The 22,747-nt window shown below is 40.9% G+C and overlaps 1 protein-coding gene across 2 annotated transcripts; it reads left to right on the top strand.

Annotated features, from left to right (window-relative positions):
* The first annotated feature begins 1,439 nt into the window (after positions 1-1,439).
* On the top strand, positions 1,440-22,455 carry erbb3a (erb-b2 receptor tyrosine kinase 3a). 2 transcript variants are annotated; one of them, XM_046028715.1, is made up of 29 exons: positions 1,440-1,759; positions 9,446-9,603; positions 10,025-10,211; positions 10,585-10,710; positions 10,837-10,902; positions 11,550-11,668; positions 11,962-12,103; positions 12,235-12,348; positions 13,150-13,267; positions 13,417-13,490; positions 13,577-13,667; positions 13,863-13,880; positions 14,841-15,058; positions 15,147-15,279; positions 15,441-15,534; positions 15,682-15,836; positions 15,929-15,982; positions 16,086-16,227; positions 16,309-16,428; positions 16,523-16,621; positions 17,144-17,329; positions 17,446-17,601; positions 17,742-17,817; positions 17,954-18,100; positions 18,809-18,906; positions 19,032-19,226; positions 19,367-19,435; positions 19,597-19,858; positions 20,983-22,455. In XM_046028715.1, exons 1-29 carry the CDS (start codon positions 1,672-1,674, stop codon positions 21,732-21,734), a joined length of 4,257 nt encoding a protein of 1,418 aa, XP_045884671.1. In that variant the 5' UTR covers positions 1,440-1,671; the 3' UTR covers positions 21,735-22,455. The 2 variants fall into 2 exon arrangements, with proteins under 2 accessions (XP_045884671.1, XP_045884672.1); XM_046028716.1 differs by lacking the exon at positions 13,863-13,880.
* The last annotated feature ends 292 nt before the right edge of the window (positions 22,456-22,747 follow it).

The raw sequence follows: 22,747 nt of genomic DNA, 5'->3' as shown, positions 1-22,747 counted from the left end.
CATGCTTCACAGATGAGCTTGCATGCTTCGGATCATAAGCAGTTGCTTTCTTTCTCCACACTTTGGCTTTTTCATCACTTTGGTAGAGATTAATCTTCGTCTCATCAGTCCATAAGATTTTGTTCCAGATCTTTTGAGGGTCATCTCTGTACTTCTTTGCAAATTTCAATCTGGCCTTACGAGTCTTCCTGCTGATGAGTGGTTTGCATCTTGTGTTGTGGCCTCTATATTTCTGCTCTCTGAGTCTTCTTTGAACAGTGGATTGTGATACCTTCACCCCTGCACTGTGGAGGTCGTTGGTGATGTCACTTACTGATGTTATGGGGGGTTTTCTTCACAGCTCTCACGATATTTCTGTCATGAACTACTACTGTTGTTTTCCTTGGCCGACCTATTCGACATCTGTTGCTCAGTACACCAGTAGTTTCACTCTTTTTCAGAACATTCCAAATTGTTGTTCTTCCTATGCCCAATGTTTGTCCAATGGTCAATTTGTCTTCTTTTCTCAGCTTGACAATGGCTTGCTTTTCTCCCATAGACAGCTCTCTGGTCTTCATGTTGATTTATCCTCTTTAACAGGAAATACAGCCTTTATAGGTTTGAACCAAGGATGAAAACTTAGACTAGTCATGCAGAGCTATTTATGTTTGGACAATCAACCTAAAACGCAAAACCTGGGCAACAAGAAACATCTGTCAGTCACATGTTCCAATAGTTTTGCTCACTTGAAAAATGGGTGGGTTCAAACAAAGGGTATGTCCTGAGTTGTTTAACAAATCTAGATGTGAATACCAGGAAATAAAAGCTGAAATTCTGAACTCTTGTCTCATACTCATCTTTTGATCTTCAACCCAAATGTCTTCAGTGAACAACAAAAACAAAGTAATTTGCCTTACCGCTTCAATACTTTTGGAGGGGACTGTATATTCCTTCACCTTTTCTTAACTGATGGTTTTTAAAATTTCGTTTCTGTTTGTAAACTCTTTTATTGCTCTTGGCTCTTGTCCTGTCTGTTTAATATAATGATTTTATTGTGAAGCACTTTGTAGGCTAACTTTTGTTTTGCAAATTCAAAACACCCAAAGCCTCCCATCCAAACTACTGAATGCATCCATCCATGTTTTTCATGACAAGAATCATCTTCATATTTTCCCATGTGTGTGAGAAAAGGAAACTTACAGCAGGTGCTAATGCACCGTTCGAGGCGTGTTCAAGGTTCCCATCGGGTTTCCAGGTTTTAAAAGCAATTCCGTGTTCTGTGTAGTGCTAAGGCCGCAGGCAGGGCCCTCCCACATAAATCAGTGCCAGATAAACAGGCGCTCCTGCCGTTGATTGGCTCTGCGCTGCGCTCCAATCACTGAGCTGTAGTGATTCCTCTCACACAGACCGGAGCTGGAAGCCTGTAAAGTTGCGGCTCAGATAAATGACAAACACAAACAGGTTTCTACTACAGGGCGGATTTACTCCTTCATTTGACAACTAGAAGAAAAGCGAAGGAAAGGAATTTTAAGCGCCGGACACTCTGGATTAACGTAACCACTTCTTCTAAATGGACTCTCTCGGATCGAAACGACCGAGGACGATTTTTGACGAGAACAGGACCAATTTCGTCTTACTGATATGATGCCCATGTTTGTTTGAAACGTCACCAGCTTCGACATTTGAGAGAGGATGGCCCCCTTCATGAGGAAGGTGCAGCAGGTGCTTTGCGTCCTGCTGCTGTGTGCTCTTCAACTCTGCGGCGCGCAGACACAAGGAGGTGGGCTCAAAGACACACACACACACACGCGCGCGCGCGCGCGATCAACTTTTCTGCAGACCCATCGCTTGTAAACTCGAGTAACCCAGAACATCCAGCAACATTTGCGGTGTACTTTTTACAAATCCCTCTGAACACCTGGATTAGAGCTGCTCACTGCGATGATGTAGGAAACACCTGTCCCACCTTACAAACCCCAGACACCAGAACCTGTTCCGCACACGTAAAACTTGTTTGCTGTGAGTCACCCGCACCTCTCCCACGACTCTGTGTGTGCTTTATCATGTTTGTCTCAATTGTTTCAAGGTTTGCGACAGAGGAGCCCAACCTTTCACCGCTTGTTGACTGACAACCACAGTCCGCCCAACAGACCTGTCCTTTACAATGGAAAACTTAACTCTTAACTCCATTTTCTCACTGTACTCAGTGATGGGAGACCAGCAGCAACACCACAATGTTACAAATACTCTATTGCAAGCAAAAGTCCTGCTTTGAGTAATAAAAGTACATCAATTTTAGCAACTAAATGTTTCTGATGGGTAGCACAATGGCCCCTATCACAGTTATTATATTGCCTAGATATGTTATAGGATTATTGTCTATGTGTAAAGCAGCATTTTAATGTTGTAGCTGGTTGAAGTGATGCAAATTTTAACTGCTTGTCCTGGTGAATCAAGAAATGTGAAAAATCCTAATCTTCAAAGTAACTAGGTTTACAACTAATGAGTATTTATATTATAATCTGCCAGTTTTATAGATTAATAGATTCATTGTTTGGTCGTTTAGTTTGAAAATAGTGAAAAAAGCCAATCATATTTTCCCAGAGCCAAATTCGTCATTTTAAATCAGTCCAAAATGCAAAGATATTCCATCTACTATCACAAGAAAAGCGACAAACCCTCACAATTGCGAAGCTGGAACTTGGCAACGTTTTGCGTGTTTGCTTGAAAAATGATAAACCGATTTTCAAAACAGTTGCTGGTGAATTTTCTGTTGATGGACTGATTGATTGATCAACTGATTATTTCACCTCTTTCAAGGATGACTCAAATAAATGTAGTGAAGTAAAAAAGTGCAAAACTTTAAATCCCAGAAACTTTGACCTCGTGCACTTGTTGCTGCCCCCTCGCTGCATGTGAATCAAGTGGCTCTAAGAATTTGAGAAAAAACAATGTAAACATGATAATTTTTTAGGCATGCTGATGCTCATGTTACATACTAAACCATGATAACTGGGTGTGCACTTAATGTTACATTACACAGACATTCTTTACATTGAAGAGGAGTACTGATGCTAACCTTGGGTTTGAAACAATTGTTTTGGTCAGAGTTACTTCTGCTGGTCAAGTCCTTGGAAATGTTTAAACTAATGACATTTCAAGAATTTCAGAAGTATATTTTTATGTCAAAACCGTATCCGTTTGTGGTCTTTAAGACAGTTGTTGTTATGCAGTAACCAGGCAGTTATGAAAGAGGTTGTTGTTGTTACGTTGAACCAGAAAGTTGGACCTGGACATCGACCTTTGTAAGCACAAATCAATTGTAATAAATGAGGTTAACTGGCCAGTGAAAATAGAACAATATAGTTGTGTTGTGTGTTCAGGGTTTCTTTTAAAACCAACTGACGTTTTAGGACCTTGCTGCACTTTTCTGCAAGAAGCACAGGTTTGATTATTAAGAAAAAATGCTTTTTGCATATTTGTATGAAGCAAAAGAGGGACACGTTACACAAACACTGGTATTTGCCAACTTCTAGCACCTGCATTTTCAAATACAGCCGTTGTGAGTTTTTAAGTGAATATTAATTCCACAAATATCATCATCATGACAAAATAGTGCATACGTCAGTTTAATCTCTCAAATGTTAAATATGTGATGTATCTGAGGGGCCCAGCTAGTCAGTGTAAAGTTTGATCATATCATTTATTTGATATATCATTTGAAAGTTTATCATATCTTTCAATTAAACAACAGTTCATGGTGTCACTTTAAATTGTCTCTGTACTTTTTGCTGGTGTGACATGCAAATAACAGATGTGTCAAAAAGCAAATATGCTGTCACTCCTGTTGCCAAAGCATAACGTTAGGCAACTCTCCGCATCGGCCTCAGTCTGTTTGTAAAGTCTGAAGCAGCGGTCCTGCACAGTAGAAACACAGATCAATCTTCCAATTTATTTGTACACAACCTCTGGCTGTGAACCAGTGAATGCACCATGAAATGAAATAGTTAATGTGTTCAGGTGTCTGTCTTTGTGTGTGTGTGTGTGTGTGTGTGTGTGCGCACTCACTTGTCAGGTATGCAGTAATCTTTGGCCATCCTGTGCCAAGTTTCTGTTTACCTCAGTCATAGTCTCATTCGCTTTATTGAGCTTGTTTATCTCCTCCTCCCTCTTTTCTTTTCTTTCCCTCCCTCTCTTCTTTTCGAGTATTGAAACCTTGGTAACAGACAAATGAAAAAAAAAAACAGCGGAACCTGATCCGTGTTGTGTTTTCGTCATGTGTTAGGTTACGCTTTAGGTTTGTGTGCCAAGGACAATGACACCATTTTGCTTTCAGTTCATGTGCAGTATATGATAGTTAGCGATGGGATATATAGACAAAGTGCAGACACATAGAGGTTTGGCTGCACATCTTGATGCACTACGACACTTCACACTGCACTCTTTCAAAATAGAACCATTGTGTGCATGTGTGTGTGTTAATGTGTATTGACTCTAAACCCTCCACCCCATTCCTTTTTTTCTCCATCATCCATCTGCCAACACTGAAAGTCCTCCATTGACAGAGAGAACCCACTCAGCCTGTTGAGATTTCCAGCTTCCACAGCTGAATGGCTGCATGCCATTTTGTCACATACTGTATTGCATGTACACCGGTTTGTCTCCCTTTAGAGTGGGTTGTGTTTGTCCTACATGCGTACCGTACATACTGAAGCGTGTGGAAAGTCGTTGAAGGTATGAGCGCAGATGTTCGAAGTATTTCCCAACAGGCAATTCAAACTGTGTAGAGTCAACAGCTCAAGTCATCCACTGATAGCACTTTAGGGCTTGACAAAGGTGGGGTAGATAAAAAGCTTCACCCTTAGGCAGCTAATAAATTGACATAATTTTAATTGAATGGCTTTTAATCAGCTACAATTCCTGACAGTTGCATCATATTAAAGGATTAGTTTACCATTTTGGCCGGGAGCAGCAACATCCAGGAGTCTTCACTGATTGCCTGGCAACTGCTCAGAGAAAAGAAAGAGTCAGACTCATAACCCACCGTAAAACCGATAAATATATAAGGTGTTAATTAGTAGGCGTTAAAGGTGCTAGTAGAAAGATTTAATTACCCTCAGACAGAGCTAGGCTAACTGTTTCCCCGTTTCCAGTCTTTGCACTAAGCTAACAGGCTTTGGCTTTATCTTCATATTCGAACACGGGTCTACAAGGTACTAAACATGTGTTCTGGTCAAAGATGCTTATGTTGTCAGAAGTGGGATGGCTTGCTGTGACGTCATCTGAGGTGGGCCCAGTGTGTGAACAGTAAGAAGTACGGTTGGCAGATCTGTGAGGGATGCCTGTGTGCGTAAAGCGCATGGGTGCGCTTCCCAAAGGGGAAGGCAGTGTGATGGAGTACTGTCACTGCAGTTGAGAATGCGCTCTGACTGTCATACCAATGACAATGGCTCTTATTATATTTGGTACCCTGTAGACCTGTGTTCATATTCGGGTAGGGTGACTTTTCTTGCCCTTTGCTACACAGTTCTTTTCCTCAAAATGTTGAAATATTCATTTAACGTGGATACAGTTGATTGACCTAATTAAAAGGGAGCTATACAGTGTGTGCTTGCATCTACCCCTACAAATGTTGAAATAGCTAATTTAGCATATTGATCCTGTGTGATTGGCAGCCATCTGGGAATAATGCATGAAAGCTCAGAATAGCTGGAGGTTTTCTTTCTCTTCCCATTCTTCTGACATTGCGTGAATGCACCATTAGACCCTGTCCGCCTGGTAAATGCTCAGGTCTTTCAAACGCCATGAACTGGTGACATCATTAGGGTTGTTTTCTCAGACTTCAAGAAACTTTCTCCAAAGCCACAGCAGACATTATACAACTGTTTCCACAGGCTGAGTAGACATCTCCCTGATGAATGAAATGGTGTGTAAAATCAATAGCGATAACCATTAAAGGGTCAGTTCACCCAAATCACAATAAAAACATATTCTCCACTTCCCACTGGCCATGCAGACAGTTTTGGCTTGAAGACATCAAAACCTTTACACATATCCTCCTCTGAGCCTCTGGCTTCCACTCTGATGACACTGAGTGTGAATTGTGTTTGTGTTGCTCAACAGATTGAAAAATGAGATTTAAAGAAATTAAAAGCAATGCGTCTTCCCAGAAATAAGGTCCTGGTTATTTGCAATGATCCACAGACCTGGTATGAGTAAGACATTATTTCTGGAAAGTAAGCCTTGAGCAGCATAAACAAAATTTCATTCACCTCTGTTGTATTGCTGTGGCAGCAGGACTTTCCATTTAAAAACATTTTCAAATAATACCAAAACTATCTGCATGACCAGTGTGTTTTTGTGACTTGAGTGACCTGAAGCTTTAATATTGTTTGGTACAGAGCCAGTTCCAATGTTCTCAGAAACAATAAATTGACCCTTATCAGGGCTTTATGGACGTTGTCTCTCTCTCTCTCTCTCTCTCTCTCTCTCTCTCTCTCTCTCTCTCTCTCTCTCTCTCTCTCTCTCTCATTGTGCTTTGACTGAGGTTAATAATCATCAGCGTTTTTATGCCCTGGTTGATCCTGTTGTTCTGCTGGGCTCCATTTCGAATCTGATGTCAGTAGATGGAATGTGTTTTGAACATACTTCATCATTCATGTGTGTGACCTGGGTGTGAGCGTGGTTTAACACAACTCCAACAAAATCAATAACAAGTACGTGGTAGAGATTTCTTTTCCACAAAATAGTAAACAAACAGTCACAGTTGACTGGGTCATGATCATGCATGGACTGAGTTTAAAGGGTCAGTTCACTATTACCTCTAGTGGCCAAGCAAATAGTTGTTGTTTTATTCACTGGGACATTGAGGCATCCATCTTTGAGATTTCTGTCACCACCCCAATAACATAGAGGAGAATTAGATATTTTAAAAAATCAACAGCAACATGTCTTTCCAGAAACAGGTTCCTAATTACTCCTTGGAACTACAGTCTAAAGAAGAAATAGTCCCTGAATGAAATCTGTGCACACTATTTCTGTTTTTGTTAATGTCTTTTTATTTAATTTCCCAATGCTGTGACCACTACAAATGAAACTTCATTCACCTCTGCTGTAGAGGCAGAAATGTTAAAGGCAGATGTCACAAAATCTTGACAAATAAAACCAAAAGTATCCACATGGCTCGCTAAAAGGACGTGGGTAAAGTGAGTAATGTCTTTGAAATTGCAGATGGCACTTCATGGCCTAAAGTACATGGATGTTCAAACGTTACATGCATATAATTATTGAACACTGGGGATTGATGAGCTGCTATAAAAGCCTTCACTTTTCTAGGAAGGCTGTCCACAAGATTTTGGAGACTGGTTGCAGTGATTTTGCTCCCATTCAGCCACAATACCACAAGTTAGTAGTGAGGTCGGGGACTGATGTTGGGTGATAAGGCCTGACTCGCAGTCAGGTTTCCTATTCATCCCAAAGGTGTTGGATGGGTGCAGGTCAGTCAAGCTTTTCCACACCAAACTGGGGGGAACCATATCTTTATAGATCTTGCTTTGTGCGTGAGATCATTATCAAGTTGAAGCAGACCCTTCACCAATGTGCTGCCTAGAAGTTGAAAGCTCAACATGATTTAAAATATTGTGTTTTTGTGCAAAGTTTTGATTCCTAGGCAACATTGAGATCAATAATCATGGTTTAATCCTCTGTCCTTCCCTTTCTTTAATTTTCTCCCTGCTGCTTCTCTCCTGTCTGACATTTGAATAGCAAAGCAGCCTTCAAGTGACGCAGAATGGCTAAACTCCCACAGACCATAAACAAGGCCTTGTATGTTTGTCTCAGAGAAGGACATGCCCTGTGTACAATCCTCAGCTTGTTTCACGCTGTTACAGTACATTCATTGATATTGTGTGAGCAGAACACAGTGGCTTGCATTAAGTGGCACGAAACACCCTTTCTAAGGCTTATGATGTTCCCTCATTAATTATTTAATAGAAAATGCATAGTATTATTTGTATTGTGAAACCAGTGCGTGAACATCAGTGAATGTTTTTTAAAAACTTTTGTTGTCCTATACGCCTTTCTTACCCCCAATGCATAGATGCAGATATATACTGCTGATAACTGACTTGTGATACACAAAACTGTAAAAGGAAATTCTGTGAAAATGCAATGAGTGAAAGAATGCTTGTTAAAGGATAAAGCTGGCGTTATTCTGTATTTTTCCTATTGACGACAAATCCCATGAAAAGATTAAAACCAACCATGTGTTAGTCTATCTCTTTTTTCTTAACTTCCCCAGTCTGATCCAAGGCCACTGATTCATACTGAGGGACAAGTGGGTCCCAAATATGGAGAGCCAGGCTGGCCTCTGTGCCCCTAGCCGCTGTAACTCCATGCAACCTCTTATTCAGCATTTCATCTGCCTTTCTGAAAAAATGAAGCGTGTTGCTGGGGTTTACTGTCCATATTATAAGAAAATCTGCATCCACTGCAGCAGTTGCTATTAAGAATCAAACCTCCATGGATTTATCAAAGTTCAACAACAATTACTTTGTGAACACAGAAAAATACAGGTCCCATGAAAATGTACCAGTGAGGCAGTGTGGCATGTTATCATAACTTGGTTTGGTCCATATCCACAAAACTCACCACCGCTCTCTTTCTAGTTGTAATCTGTCTAAAAACTTCTCTCTGTTACTGTCCCGCTGTTATTACAGACCCTCGAGTCGCTCATGAACTCCTCTTTTGTCGAGCTGAGACTTCAACCCGCGATGGTCTAGGGCTTATGGGAAATAGCGTCCATAAAAGGCAGCTAAAAACATGAAAATTGAATAAACGAAATTTCATTTGCAAAAAAGGACCATCCTATCGAAACATATCTCGTGTGGCTCTCTGCATAAGTCAGGGCTCTTTCTCTGTAGAACATAAAAATCCAAGGCTGGATTTTAGTGTATTTACAAATGTCAGTGAAATTTTGAATGAGGTTTTCTTACTTCTGGAGCAAAACCATGGTCTCATATTATTAGAAAAAGTCTAAATAATTTCCCAAATGAGCTGTGCAAGTGGTTTTTATCAAACTTTACTCATACAGGAGTAAATCGTGTATTTGTTGGGGACTATGTTCGGCTGCGGAGTAATACACTTGGTGTGGTAGTGAGTAATTACAGCAGCAGGACGATATAACAAAAACTGCAGTGCCCATGTTCATTGTAATGAAGGGACGGTGTAACAGTGTGGCTCATGTTTATAATATTTTTTTTAGAACAGTGGAGGCATAAGCTAAACCAGGTTTTTGGCTACACATCCAACACTTGTTTTTGGTCATGGCATTTGTGTAAGACAAATTCAGACTATAATCAGTCTTATTCCTTTAAATCTGTGTACCTATCATACACAACATACAACAATCTTAAAATACCAACATTAAAGACACCCTTTAACAAGACTTCATTCTTTACTTTTCCAGTGGTCGTCTGTTCCGGCACCCAGAATGTACTGAGCACGACGGGAAATTCAGAGCTCCAGTACAACCTGATGAAGGAGATGTACACCGGCTGTGAGATTGTGATGGGCAACCTTGAGATTACCATGATGGATCACAACAGAGACTTCTCCTTCCTGCAGGTGAGGCTTTGAACAGATGTGGATGCATCACACCAACAGGTGTATTGAGAGCAGATTAAAAGCACTGGCAGAACTGCAGTATGTTACAGAGAAGAACTGCATGGTAACCAGTCTAGACAAGGACGTGGATCAACCTGATGCCAGGAACAATCCCACATCTGAGGTTTCACCAAAAGCCACAAACAAGCTGTCTCTCACTGTCTATAGTGAATAATGTTTCTGTCTCAAATGCACAATGAGCTCATTTATGTCCCCCATCAGTGAATCACTGCACTACAGACACGGTGACTAACTTCATAAGCAAAACATGTCTCTCTACCGCCAGGTTGTGACTGATAACATCACTGTTAGCCATCGCCACAAACAAAAGCAGATAAATTTCCTTTAATTTCTCTTTCTCATAAATCTTTTAACCCTGCAGTCTATCAGAGAGGTGACAGGCTACATCCTGTTTGCCGTCAACGAGTTCAGCCGCTTGCCTCTGGACCACCTGCGCGTCATCAGAGGCACCACACTATATGAGGACCAGTACGCTTTGGCTGTGATGCTCAACTACCAGAAGGACGGACATTATGGCCTACAAGAACTGGGCCTGACACACCTTACAGGTACACAGGAAATCACTCAGTTAGTGTGTTTAAATGTAGGAGGCTGGAGTGGTGCAGATAAGAGCTCTTGCTGGATGTGACACTCTGTTACTGTTGGAGCTCCCACACCCACACAGTACAGCCACACCTTCAGAGTACTGGTCCTCAGCGACCAGTGGTGTGTGTAGTCACAGTGATGTGAAGTCCCTGGAATGTCTCATGTGCTCAACAGCTCAACCGCCAGTGTAATATGAGCTCCAGCACGTTATACTGAGTTCGTATGTGCTGTAGTAAAGCGTGAATGGAAGATTTTCATAAGATGAGTCATGGGCCTGTTTGGGCTTGCCTTTTCTAATTGTGTTTCCCCTTTTAAATGCATGTGTGCCGCACACAGAGATACTACAGGGAGGAGTCAAGATCATCCAGAACAAGTACCTGAGCTATGCTCCACAGGTGAACTGGCTAGACATAGTGAAGGACGGAACGACTCATATTATGGTCGAGGGCAATGGGCCTGAAAGTGAGTGGAAAGAATGATAATTACACATGTGATCCTCAATTACCTTCTATTTTAATGCCAGACTTAAAAATCTGCTTTACAGTGTAAAAATGCATCTACTGATACATTGATACAATTATATCTTAGAGCCTTGTAACAAAGCATGTGGAGAGCTTCCATGTTGGGGTCCAGGAAATGACACGTGCCAGATCTGTGAGTAACATCAGCTTCCCTTTATTTCCCATTCATCAACTCACTTCTGCAACGCGCTGGTTCCCACGCTAACAAGGGTGCTTTGTTTTTGATTTGTGGATTCTATTTTTCTATTTTTTTTTTTTTTATCTAATCTATTTTTTTTTCCATCTTCAATAATGTTTCACCACATAAAACAACATTTACATGTAACTACATTTTATGTTAACTTATCAAACATCAAAACAGAAGAAATAAGAAATGAACGCTGAAATGACCAAATTATCAAACCCTGCTAAATATTCAGTTGCTGTCTGGCAGATGAGTTTCACAGGAACGCAGCAGTCAGAAACATCCACTGTCAGAGCAAGCAATGGCAAGATTTGCTCTGTGTATAGAGCTGAAAGAAATGCTGATAGCCTACATCTCAACCCTCAACCTTAACCCTCAACCCTAAGTATTTATTCTCAAATCCACATAAATAACATGACATTAAAATGTGTCACATATTGTGCATCAATTGTGCATAACCCCATGGTGTCATTTTTAGTTGAAAAAGGTGCAACTGTTTGGATGTTGCATGAGAAAAATCACTGAAGGGCTTCTTTGAGTTAAAAATGTTTGGGAACCTGCCATGGATTACCAAATTTCTCTTATCCTTCTTTCAGTGACAAAGACCGTGTGTGCCCCTCAGTGTAACGGCCGATGCTTTGGCAGCAGCCCGAGCGAGTGTTGTCACATTGAGTGTGCTGGAGGCTGCACTGGACCCCTGGACACAGACTGTTTTGTGAGTCTCCTGCTTCAAAATGCCTTTTAACACAGAGGGCATTTTCACACGTCGCAGTAGTTAAAGCCCAGGTGTAAATTTCAAAATTAATGATGGCCAAATTCCATTTAGCTGCTTCAGTTTCAGGATCCAGGTGTTGTGCCACACTGTGTAATGCTATTACCAACACCTGGGCTTTAACTGCCATGACAAGTCAACATGTCCGCTGTAAAAAAAGGTCTATCATAGAATTAAATACACAAAACTAATCTATAAGCTGTGTTGCTTACTGGTCTGTATGTTGCTTTTTACAGGCTTGCAGGAACTTCAACAACTCTGGCTCCTGCGTGCCTCTGTGTCCCCAGACCCTCATCTACAACAAGCACACATTCAAACTGGAGCCCAACCCCAATGCCAAGTACCAGTATGGCTCCATCTGCGTGGCCCAATGTCCCAGTGAGTCCCCCACAAGCTGCCTTAAACCCACATGTTTACACAAACTCAGAGTTTATTGCCGGTGGGGGGGTTAGGGTTGTTTAAGTCATTTATCTGAGCCATTTCTATGTTGTTTTTATTTTTTTTTACAGCAAACTTTCTGGTGGATGGCAGTTCATGTGTGAGCAGTTGCCCTTCTAATAAAATGGAGGTGGAGAAAAATGGCGTGAAAAGATGTGAACCCTGTGGAGGCCTCTGTCCAAAAGGTATTTAAAGCCGTGGTAGTCAATCTTCAGAAGCATTTTCTGTTATATTTGTTGAAATTCTCTTTACAAGAATTTTTTAAGAGGAATCAATTAATCAAATTCTCTAACACAAAAATAAAAATGAAAAAAATCACTGTGGCTATCACAGGACTGAAATGACTGTCTGCTCTACCTGCCTCTCTACCTGTGCGCACTCTGCCCGTGCACTCACTGTGCATAAAATTTGTTTTGGGGGAGTGGCTCTAAAGGAAGTGGTGGGATTTTTCAGTTGTATACTTTCAAAATCTAGCTGCCTCATGCTGGTTTCTCCAGCATTACCTACCCCAGTTTTAAGTACTGCTTCACAATTCATTTAAGACAGTTGTTTTATGCAACTGAGAGTTGAGATAAGTTGACCGCCTCCCACTATGGTCAACAGTGGTTGAAGAACTATCTTTTACTGGAGAAAAAGTTGTAAAACCACAACTGAAAAATATTCTGTTGCAAGTAAAAGTTCTTCATTCAAAATGTCACTTCATTAAAGCACAGAAGTACGGTTAAAAAGTTATCAATCATGTTATTTCTCATGCATTAATGTGTAAGCTGCCTAATAGAACTGCAAAGTAACTATAGCTGTAAAAAAAAAAACATATTGGAGGAAATAACCACTATAAAAAGTAGTTGAATAAAGTAGCATAAAATGGAACTTAAGTACAGTTTTTAAGTTAATGTATTCATGTACTTTCCACCGCTGACTGTTGATTAACTGACTTAACATGTTTTTAACCTTTTACTTCCCCCTGTTCTTCACCTTCCACTCAGCTTGCCACGGCACAGGAAGTCCAACCAGACAGACTGTCGATGCTCTAAACATCGACAGTTTCATAAACTGCACAACAATCCAGGGCAGTCTGCATTTCCTGGTGACTGGGATCAAAGGGTAAACTTATAATAGTCATTACATTCACTTTTACAGAATACAACAGAGCTTTTATCGTATTTTGTATGTTAACAAGTATTTTAATCTGTGCTTTATGGACGATTTTTGCATTAGGCCTTTATATTTTCCTCTTCTTGCACTGTTCAAAGTGACGAGTACAATGGTGTTCCAGCCCTCGATCCAGAAAAACTGAAAATCTTCAACACTGTGAGGGAGATAACAGGTGTGTGTGTTTGTTTGTTTTCAATACCACATCACAGTATTTGCAGTCTGGTTAAGGCCTCTGAAACACCATGTCTCCAATTTTAGACATCCTCAGTATCCAGTCATGGCCAAAAAACATGTCAGACCTGTCAGTCTTCTCCAACCTCCAAACAATTCAGGGCAGAACACTTTACAAGTGAGCAGTTGTTTTTTCCCCCCTCTTTGTTATAACTTTGTTTTTGTTTCTCTAATCAACTAAGGTCATGTGACTATCATGTTGTTGCATCTGCATTTCAGACTAAATGTTCACTGGTATGAATCTCATTGTGTGTTTTTGTGTCTTGTATCTCTTTTTTCCCCATGTTATATGTAATTTTTTTACCCCATTTAGAGGAGTGAGCTCTAGAAGGTACAGTAAATATTTCACATGCCCACCTGCATCTGCCTCTTCATGTTTGACATCTCAGTCTGACATCCTTTTTCTTGGTTTAGATATTATTATTTTCAGGACTGGGGTTGTGTGATTGAGTTGGTGGTGGGCTCAGCTCTTTAATGAGTTCACATTGCTTTCTCGCATGTTTTTGTGATTTTTGATGGGTATTCTGGTTGTATTTTATGGAAGCAATGAAAGGTCAAGATGATCTTACATGCAACTGAACAAGCAACCTGATTGTGAAATTGAAGCACTACTGACTACTTAAGTAATGTTGAAATTGAAATACCTCTGTTCATACTGTAGCATTGAAATATTTTACAATGAATACAATTTACATTAATTTGTCTGGTTTGTATTCCTCTTTGAAATCTCTAGTACTTAATCACAAGCAATGCAATTAGAGGTATAATGTTCCCCAATTCAGACAAGAAATATAAGCCTCCACTGAATTTAATTTAAGTCAAAAAAATATTTGATGATCAAGTTGAATTGGTGAAATTCAGTATTGTTAATGATAAATTTGAACTTAAACACTCAGGCTACCAACTTATGCAACAGATTCTGATTAAAATCAAACCTTTATTAGATTAGTTTGTATTCTGTCACTGAGTCACTGATGTGATCTAATAGAAGTTCAGATGAGCACCTGGATACTTGAATCTGAAAATGACCAACTGAATCTGAGCAACTTGAATATCTGAAATTTGTATTTCTAATCTGAATTTGTGAACCTTTGAAAAATTATACTTAATATGTTGAATTAGAAAAAACTTGAAATCACCTTCTGTGAATTTTGAAAGAATTCAAACCTCACAAATGGTTTTCAAAGCAAAATACTATTAATACTACAAATTATTAAGCCTTTCTTTACTTCCATAGAAATATTGACAAGAATTCATTTCTCACACATCTATTCACTGGCTGCTATTTCAGGGGCTACTCCCTTCTGGTGATGAAGATCTCCTCTTTGACATCCCTGGGGTTACGTTCCCTGCGACAAATAAGCGACGGCGGCATTTACATCACAGGAAACAAGAAGCTCTGCTACCATGACACTGTCAACTGGACACGGATCTTGAGCAGCAGCAGCTCCCGCCCGCAGCGACGCCAGACCCCTGTCGTCAAGGAGAACAGACCAAGAGATCAGTGTGGTGAGTGAGGCTGACGATCATTTTTAACCAGCTCCCTTGTCAGAGTTGATGACGATACAATAAGTTATGTTCTTTTGTGTGTCTGTAGTTAAAGAGGGCCATGTTTGCGACCCCCTTTGCTCCTCTGATGGCTGCTGGGGTCCGGGGCCAAACCAGTGTCTGTCCTGTAAGAAATACAGCAGGGGAGGAACGTGCGTGCCAGACTGCATGTTCTTAACCGGGTCAGTCTTCATAAAACAACTAAAAATATGAATAATAACATTCACAGTGTTTGCCTTTGTGTGAGTAATGTTTGCTGTGGCGTTGCCCTCCAGAGTGTTTCAATCTTATCTGCAGTCTGTTGAAAGATTTTGAAAGTGAATAACTCTTTCCCTGAATGCAGGGAGAGGAGGGAATTTGCTGCTTCATCAGGGGAGTGTATGCCCTGTCACCCTGAGTGTAAGGTGCAGGCAGGGAAGGAGACATGCACAGGCCCGGTAGGATTTTCTCTTTTTTCTTTGGGTGTGTTGCTGCCACCTAATGGCATTACAGTAGATATAATTATACTCCATTTGACTTTGAACCATTTCTTTCTCTTTGCTTTGCTTTTGTCTTTCAACTAAACCGTCCATCCTCCTTCGCAGGGAGCAGATCAGTGTGTAGCGTGTGCCAGCCTGCAGGACGGTCCACACTGTGTCTCCTCGTGTCCTGAGGGTGTGATGGGAGGGGACGAAATTATCTTTAAATACGCCAACAAGCAAGGCCACTGTGAACCGTGTCACATCAACTGTACCCAAGGGTAAAGAATGAGTAGAGCCCTCTGTGCGTGTATTCAATCGTATGTCTGTGTTTATTTCAAATGTATCTCTTTTCTGTTTTTTTCGTGTTTAGGTGCTACGGTCCAGGAATTAGAGACTGTGAGGGGTCATCCCGGTACATTTCAGGGTAAGTCGCTCCTCTCAATCTGACATGTTTTAAATATTTTAGACATTTTGATTCAGCAGTGCTGACAACGTGACATATCTTCCTTTTTTCCATCTGTCATTAGACAAGCGACCACAGCCATCGTACTGGGTGTGATTGCCCTTCTCTTCGTTTCTTTCTCTGTCTTCGTGCTGACTGTTCTGTACCGCCGAGGCCTCGCCATTCGCCGCAAGCGAGCTATGAGGAGATACATAGAGAGTGGACAGGTCAGTCAGAGTATGATGTCTTCACGATGCTGTTTTGCTTCAGCTAAGTTTGTTTTAACATAATAATCTGTGCTCCTAAAGAGTTTTGAGCCTCTGGATCCTGGAGAGAAAGGAACTAAAGTCCACGCTCGGCTCCTGAAGCCCACAGAGCTGCGTAAGATAAAGCTCCTGGGTAACGGAGTTTTTGGATCCGTCCATAAGGTAGTGGTGATTGTGGCAGTTGTCTACACAGTCCTCCTCCTTGCACATTTGATATTCATTTAACAAATTATGAACTTGTCTCTATTTCTTACAGGGCATTTGGATTCCTGAGGGTGATACAGTGAAGCTTCCTGTGGCCATAAAGACAATTCATGGTCGGACTGGATGGCAGACCTTCCGTGAGGTGACAGATGTAAGAAACTTGACCTAAGGGAATGGATCTTCTGTATATCAAATACTCACTGACGGTTGGCCTGAACATAGTTCCGAAGGGTTTATAGCTTGCTACTTTGCGGAGTCAACTTGGATTCACAGAAGTTGCAATGGATTCCTTTGGCAACTCGGAGTCATGCAAAAACGTATCTAAAGAAACATCCCAAATCACACCTGTAGCATTTCTCTGCTGTTGAGCTGTATGTGAATCATGTCGGAAATACTAATTTTCACAGCATAGCTAAATTCACTACTTTCCTGTCGCACTATTGCATCCTCATAGCTTTGCAGCCCCCATAGAAGTAGCATACTTAGAAATGTATTGGTAACATGATGATTATTTTCCAACCTGACAACAGCTGCATTCCTGCGTGAAGAAACAATCCAACATTTCAGAACCTATAAGAAGTGAATATTTGATACTTAAAAGAACTTTCAAACATGAAGGTTGACTTCTTTTTTTTTTTTATCCTTAATGACTGAACCTAAATGTTTACTGCAGCACATGATGACGATGGGAAGCTTGAACCACATTAACATTGTCAGGACACTGGGTATCTGTCCCGGTGACAGCCTGCAGCTCGTCACCCAGCTCAGCACTCAGGGCTCCCTGCTGGAGCACGTCAAGAACTGCAAGAACAAACTCAGCCCGCAGAGGCTGCTCAACTGGTGTGTTCAAATTGCAAAGGTAAAGGGCCAACCTTTTTGTTTGTGTGTTTTTAAAAACTTCTTTCTTTTTACACATTTACACATTGTTCAGTCTATTTATAAGCACTTAAAAGCATTGTTGTCCTTTCTCATCAGGGTATGTATTACCTGGAGGAGAACAGGGTGGTCCACAGGAACCTGGCCGCCAGAAATGTGCTCCTGAAGAATAATTACACCGCCCAGATCACAGACTACGGCATTGCAGACCTGCTTTACCCTGATGACAAGAAGTACTTCTACAATGAGGGCAAGGTCCGTAGCAAGTAAAATGATCAAAGTTCATTACGAGAGCCTTTGACATGAATGTATTTTGCACACTGTGAGACGTTGCTCCTGTTTTCTCACATTCACTGAGGGACTCAACGGAGACATTTTCTGTTCACGTATTTTAGGCGCCCATCAAATGGATGGCCTTAGAGAGCATCATGTTTCGCAGATACACGCATCAGAGCGATGTCTGGAGTTATGGTGAGTTTTAAACCACCTTACAAGTCCCAGTTTGGGTTATATTGAGTGTTCAGGAAAACTGCAGTGGAGGTGCCGATGTTTCAGCAGTACCAGTTGTGCTGTTTCACACCACGCTAAATCTGTCACCTTCATTTAGGTGTGACAGTATGGGAGATGATGTCTTACGGGGCAGAGCCATACACCACGATGCGTCCACAGGAAGTTCCTGACCTGCTGGAAAAGGGAGAGCGTCTATCCCAGCCTCAAATTTGCACCATTGATGTCTACATGGTCATGGTCAAGTGTAAGTCTTCTATCCCTGTTTTACATCTGGTCTGACCTAGAAAATAGCAGCAGTAGTACAATGATAATGATTTTTAGCCATGCTAGGCTCTAGGGATAGAAATGTTGGTCTGTTGCTCGATTCACCACTTTGGTCCAGACTGAAATATATTACTATCCTAATTACTTTCAGATGCACTGATATGAAATTTTCATGGTGTTCCGACGATTAAGTACTTTGGTGATCCCCTGACTTTTCCCCTTGTGCCACCATGACTACTTTTAGTGAAATGTCTTGACAACTGTTGGTTTGATAGCCACAAAATTTGGCACAAACATACATGTCCCACTCAGGATGAAATTCAAAATACATAATTATATTTTTCATTTGTCCATTCTTTGGTTTATGACCAAATACAAGCAAAAATGACAGCAGCCTCAGCTGTTCTTTGTGTTTATAGCAAATGCAAGCATGCTAACACACAAAACTACGATAGTGAACATGGTATAAACATTATGCCTGCTAAGCATCAGCATGTAAACATGGTGTTTGTGAACATGGTAGCGTAGTGACTTAGCAGTTAGCTCTTCTGCTAACATAGCTGTACACTCAGTACACTTAGTTTTGTTTATATTTAACTACATTTCAGTTAGTCAGATGCTCTTTATTGTGAATCAACAACTCCATAGATTTGGGTGGCTAACTACGGCTCTTGTTTTTAATTTCCAGGTTGGATGATTGATGAGAATGTCCGTCCAACATTCAAAGAGCTGGCAAATGAATTTACCAGAATGGCCAGAGACCCACCTCGCTACCTGGTGATCAAAGTAAGAAAGGCTGTGTGTCTGAACCCAATTTGTAAAGCACTAAAATTGTGGACAGAAATATTCCGTTTATTTCAATAAAAGCGAACATGCAGTAAGCTAATACATGTCTCACCTCTGTCCACCAGGAGGACTGCAGCCAACAGGACACAGCTCCGGATGAGCTTGCCCAGCGGAGTGCAGACCTGGATGACCTGGACGACCTAGACGTAGATCTGGTGGACCAGGTGGATGAGGGGATGGTAGAGGGCATGACTCCAGCCCCCCACTACCTCTCTCAGTCAAGGAGCCTCAGTCGCCTCTCCAGGATGGACACTCACAGAGTAAGACAATCTATCTACCACTATATCTATAGGCCTACAACCACTTCCTGTCAATTTTTAAATAATTTTTTTTACATGTCTGGAAAGGCCTGTTCTGCCAACCCTGGATCTAAATCTTACTTCTGTCTTTTCTTGTAAAGGTTGTTCTTACTTCTTCAAGTGTGGCTGGATACCTGCCTATGACCCCAGGTGTTGATATCCCAGGACAGGTAGCTAAAACAGGCTTTTGTGGTGTTAAGCCACTTTGTATATAGACTGTTTTGTATTTTTTATTTACATTCAATGTGTATAACTGAGCATAATTATCAGATAACCTAACCCTAATGCACATTCATACCCTTGTCATTTTATTAATACTTGTCTTGTGCAGGCCACGTGGCAGTCGCGCTCTCGACTTAATTCAGCCCGCACAGTGTCTGAGAGCTCAGAGGGATGCGGCCCAGCAGTGGAGCTGGAGATGAGCGAGGACTTCTCTCTGGCAGGGAGCCTGAAAAGACGACGTCATCGCGAGGACAGCGCTTACATGTCGCAGAGGGACAGCATGTCTGGCGGGCCACCAGAGACTCCATCACCAGAGATAGAGGAAGAGGACCAGAATGGATACGTGCTTCCTGGAGACAGCCCAGAGAGAGGTGATAGCATCACTTACATATGTTGTCTATTGAAATATTGTCAAATTACATGACCCTAACAACCTTTCCTGGAAAATAGGAAACACTGCCAGGTTAAGGCTCTTTTCAGATCAATAACACTTTCATGTTTACTCTGTTCTGTAAATAATACCTGTTCAAAGGTAAAAAAAAAAAGAATCTACCTAGCAGCACTTTATAAGGCTCATTAAGTAACATGTATCTCATTTGTTTGATGCAGTAGGGTGCTGTATTTCATGTTTTGTTGATGCTTGTATTTTTTTTCTCAAATGTAAGTCGCTTTGGATAAAAGCGTCTGCCAAATGAGTAAATGTAAATGTAAATGTTTGATTCATAAGAAAAACAAAGTTTAAGAATGACACATTGTGGTTTAACAACGGGTTATGTGCCGAACTAATTCTTGGTCTTACACGGTAACTTCATGGAGTATTATTGTCACCGGCGGAGACTACAGGACATAAAGGGTCCAGCCTAAGACATAGTCCTGCACATAACCCATGTGAAACAGCAACATGTCATTCTTACACTTCTGTTTTTGTACAATTAGTGAGCTTTAGAAGTGCTGGTAGGTGGAGCTTATTACTTTTGGACAGAGCAAAGCTGGTTGTTTCCCCCCCATTTCCACTCTTTGTGCTAAGCTAAGCTAACTGGCAGCTGGTAGCTTCATATTTACAGAACATGAGAGTGGTATCAATCTTCGCATCTAACTCCAGACAAGAAAAGAAAAACCCTTGATTTCCCAATATGTCAAAATATTCCTTTTAATAATTTCTTGCAAGAGTGTGTAAGTTACATTTCTAGTTCTTACAATATTATATTTTTGCTTTGAAAGAAAATAAAAAATGGGAAAAAGGTATATTAAAAAATAATGATCACATTTAACAATTGTTTTAAAAACTTTAAATATGTCATGGTGTTACAAAAAAGGCCACAAAGTTCTGTATGAATATCCCAATATTATATTAAATGTGATGGCAAAAGGTCAAAAACAACATCAAGAAAAAAAGGTGCCCTTATACTGAAAAGCTGTACAGCTACAACATTTTGGGATTACATCTTAATCAGGTACTGCCATCCTTCCTCCAACTATGTCTTTTTTTTTTCAGATACCCTACTTTTCTCATCTCGAGCCAGGATGGGCAAGTCTCATTCGTCGAGCCTGTTGGGTGACCCAGATGATGAAGAATATGAGTATATGAACAAGCAGACGTGTGTAACACCTGTCTCATCCAGGCACAGCAGCCACTGGTTAAGGCCGAACAAGAAGCGCACCACCTCCGTATCATCACAAGTGACAGCATGCTCAGGTGATACCATGCTATCTGTGGAGGTCAGGGGAGGTCCCGCAAGGAGCACCCAAAACTCTGATTCAGAGCAGCAGGGATCTAATGAAGTTGAATATGAATACATGGACATCAGGGGTGGTGAAAAAGATGAAAGCCCTCCAGCACATGACCCTCCCCCTCCTCCTCTGACACCAGCAAGGATGGGCAGAGAGGAGGAGGAGAAGGAGGAGGATGAATATGTGAAGGACACCAACTATCATTACACAAACAGACAGCCGAAGCTAGGACAAGCTCTTCAAGAAGGGAAAGAGCTGAAGGTACAGGGACGGGACGAGGGCGAGGCGTATGAATATGAGGACATGGACTGCTTTGCAGTGGAGTACCAGAACATGCAGAGACAAGAGGAGGGAGCAGTAGGGGGCACAGATGCACATCGCTCTGGGTTTGAACCCTATGTAAAAGTGCGAGCTGGAGTCGGGGTTGGGGAACCAGCCATTGTTGACAGATCTTTTGACAATCCAGACTACTGGCACAGCAGGATGTCCCTGAAGCCTAAAGCAGTGCCTACATGAAGAACATATTAAATCTCATGAACTCCCCGCTGAGACGTATTCATGAAGGACCCAAAACAGGAAATGCAATAAAAAGCTGTTTTAATAATGTAGCCTATGACACAATTTCAAAAACCCTACATCTGTAAACTTTTCACAACTTCGTTGTCTGTTACAGGCTGACATCTGTCTTGTATTTAGGCCTATGAGTTGGGGCTTTTCCAGAAATATTAACACTAAGTGTTGAAAACAGAACTAACAGAAATGAACAGATTACAAGCTATAATTTTGAAATGAACAAAGCATATTTTTGAGAACAAATGTACGGAAGAGGATTAGGGCCACATTGAGCTCAGAACACAGATACTTCTTTTTTTACGTGGCCCTAATCCTCTTCTGTAAAATGCACTTGTTTGGCGTTTGGACTTTTTTGTTTCGAGACCTCCTTTTATGATGATATATAAAATACATTTTCTAGTCAATAAAGATGTTTTATTCTATGTTATTTTGAAACACCAACTTTTTATTTTAACTATCACACATGATCATATACTGCAAAAGTATATGATTGTGTGTGATATGTAGGTTATGTTCCTCTGTAATTTGACCATAACAAATCTGAATGTTTGGTCGATTTATAGACATATGGTGAAGTGGTAATTCACTTGGGCCTTGCTTCAGTTCCTGTGCTGGTCATAGTGTAATTTAATGTAAATTTCCATCAATAAATGTCTTTCCAGAGCTTTCAGTCACATTTCTCGGTCATCATAAGTAGATAGAGTTTGTTCAGTTGTCATGGAGAGTTTTCTCAGAACTTTTTCCTCTTATGAAGACTATGAGATACAGTTCAGAGGTTCTTAAAAAGCTGGTAAGTAGACCTTGTGTTAATTTTTTCTTAAGGTCAGAAAATGTTTCTACAATTTACTCACCTTACAAAATAACAAAATTGTGTTTTTGTTCTCTTGACATGTCTATGAGGCTAAACAAACCTTAATACATATTATTTAAAATATTGTATGCGTACCAGTCCAGAA

Source organism: Micropterus dolomieu, linkage group LG18 (assembly GCF_021292245.1).
Source record: "Micropterus dolomieu isolate WLL.071019.BEF.003 ecotype Adirondacks linkage group LG18, ASM2129224v1, whole genome shotgun sequence".
In the NCBI taxonomy this organism is placed as follows: domain Eukaryota; kingdom Metazoa; phylum Chordata; class Actinopteri; order Centrarchiformes; family Centrarchidae; genus Micropterus; species Micropterus dolomieu.
This window is presented reverse-complemented; position numbering and strand designations above follow the sequence as displayed.

Excerpts from the sequence above, each read along its gene's own strand:
- erbb3a (XM_046028715.1), top strand. The coding sequence starts at position 1,672 with ATGGCCCCCTTCATGAGGAAGGTGCAGCAGGTGCTTTGCGTCCTGCTG. Across the intron at positions 12,349-13,149 it reads TGGAGGCCTCTGTCCAAAAG|CTTGCCACGGCACAGGAAGT; the intron begins GTATTTAAAGCC and ends CCTTCCACTCAG. Across the intron at positions 15,059-15,146 it reads CAGACCAAGAGATCAGTGTG|TTAAAGAGGGCCATGTTTGC; the intron begins GTGAGTGAGGCT and ends GTGTGTCTGTAG.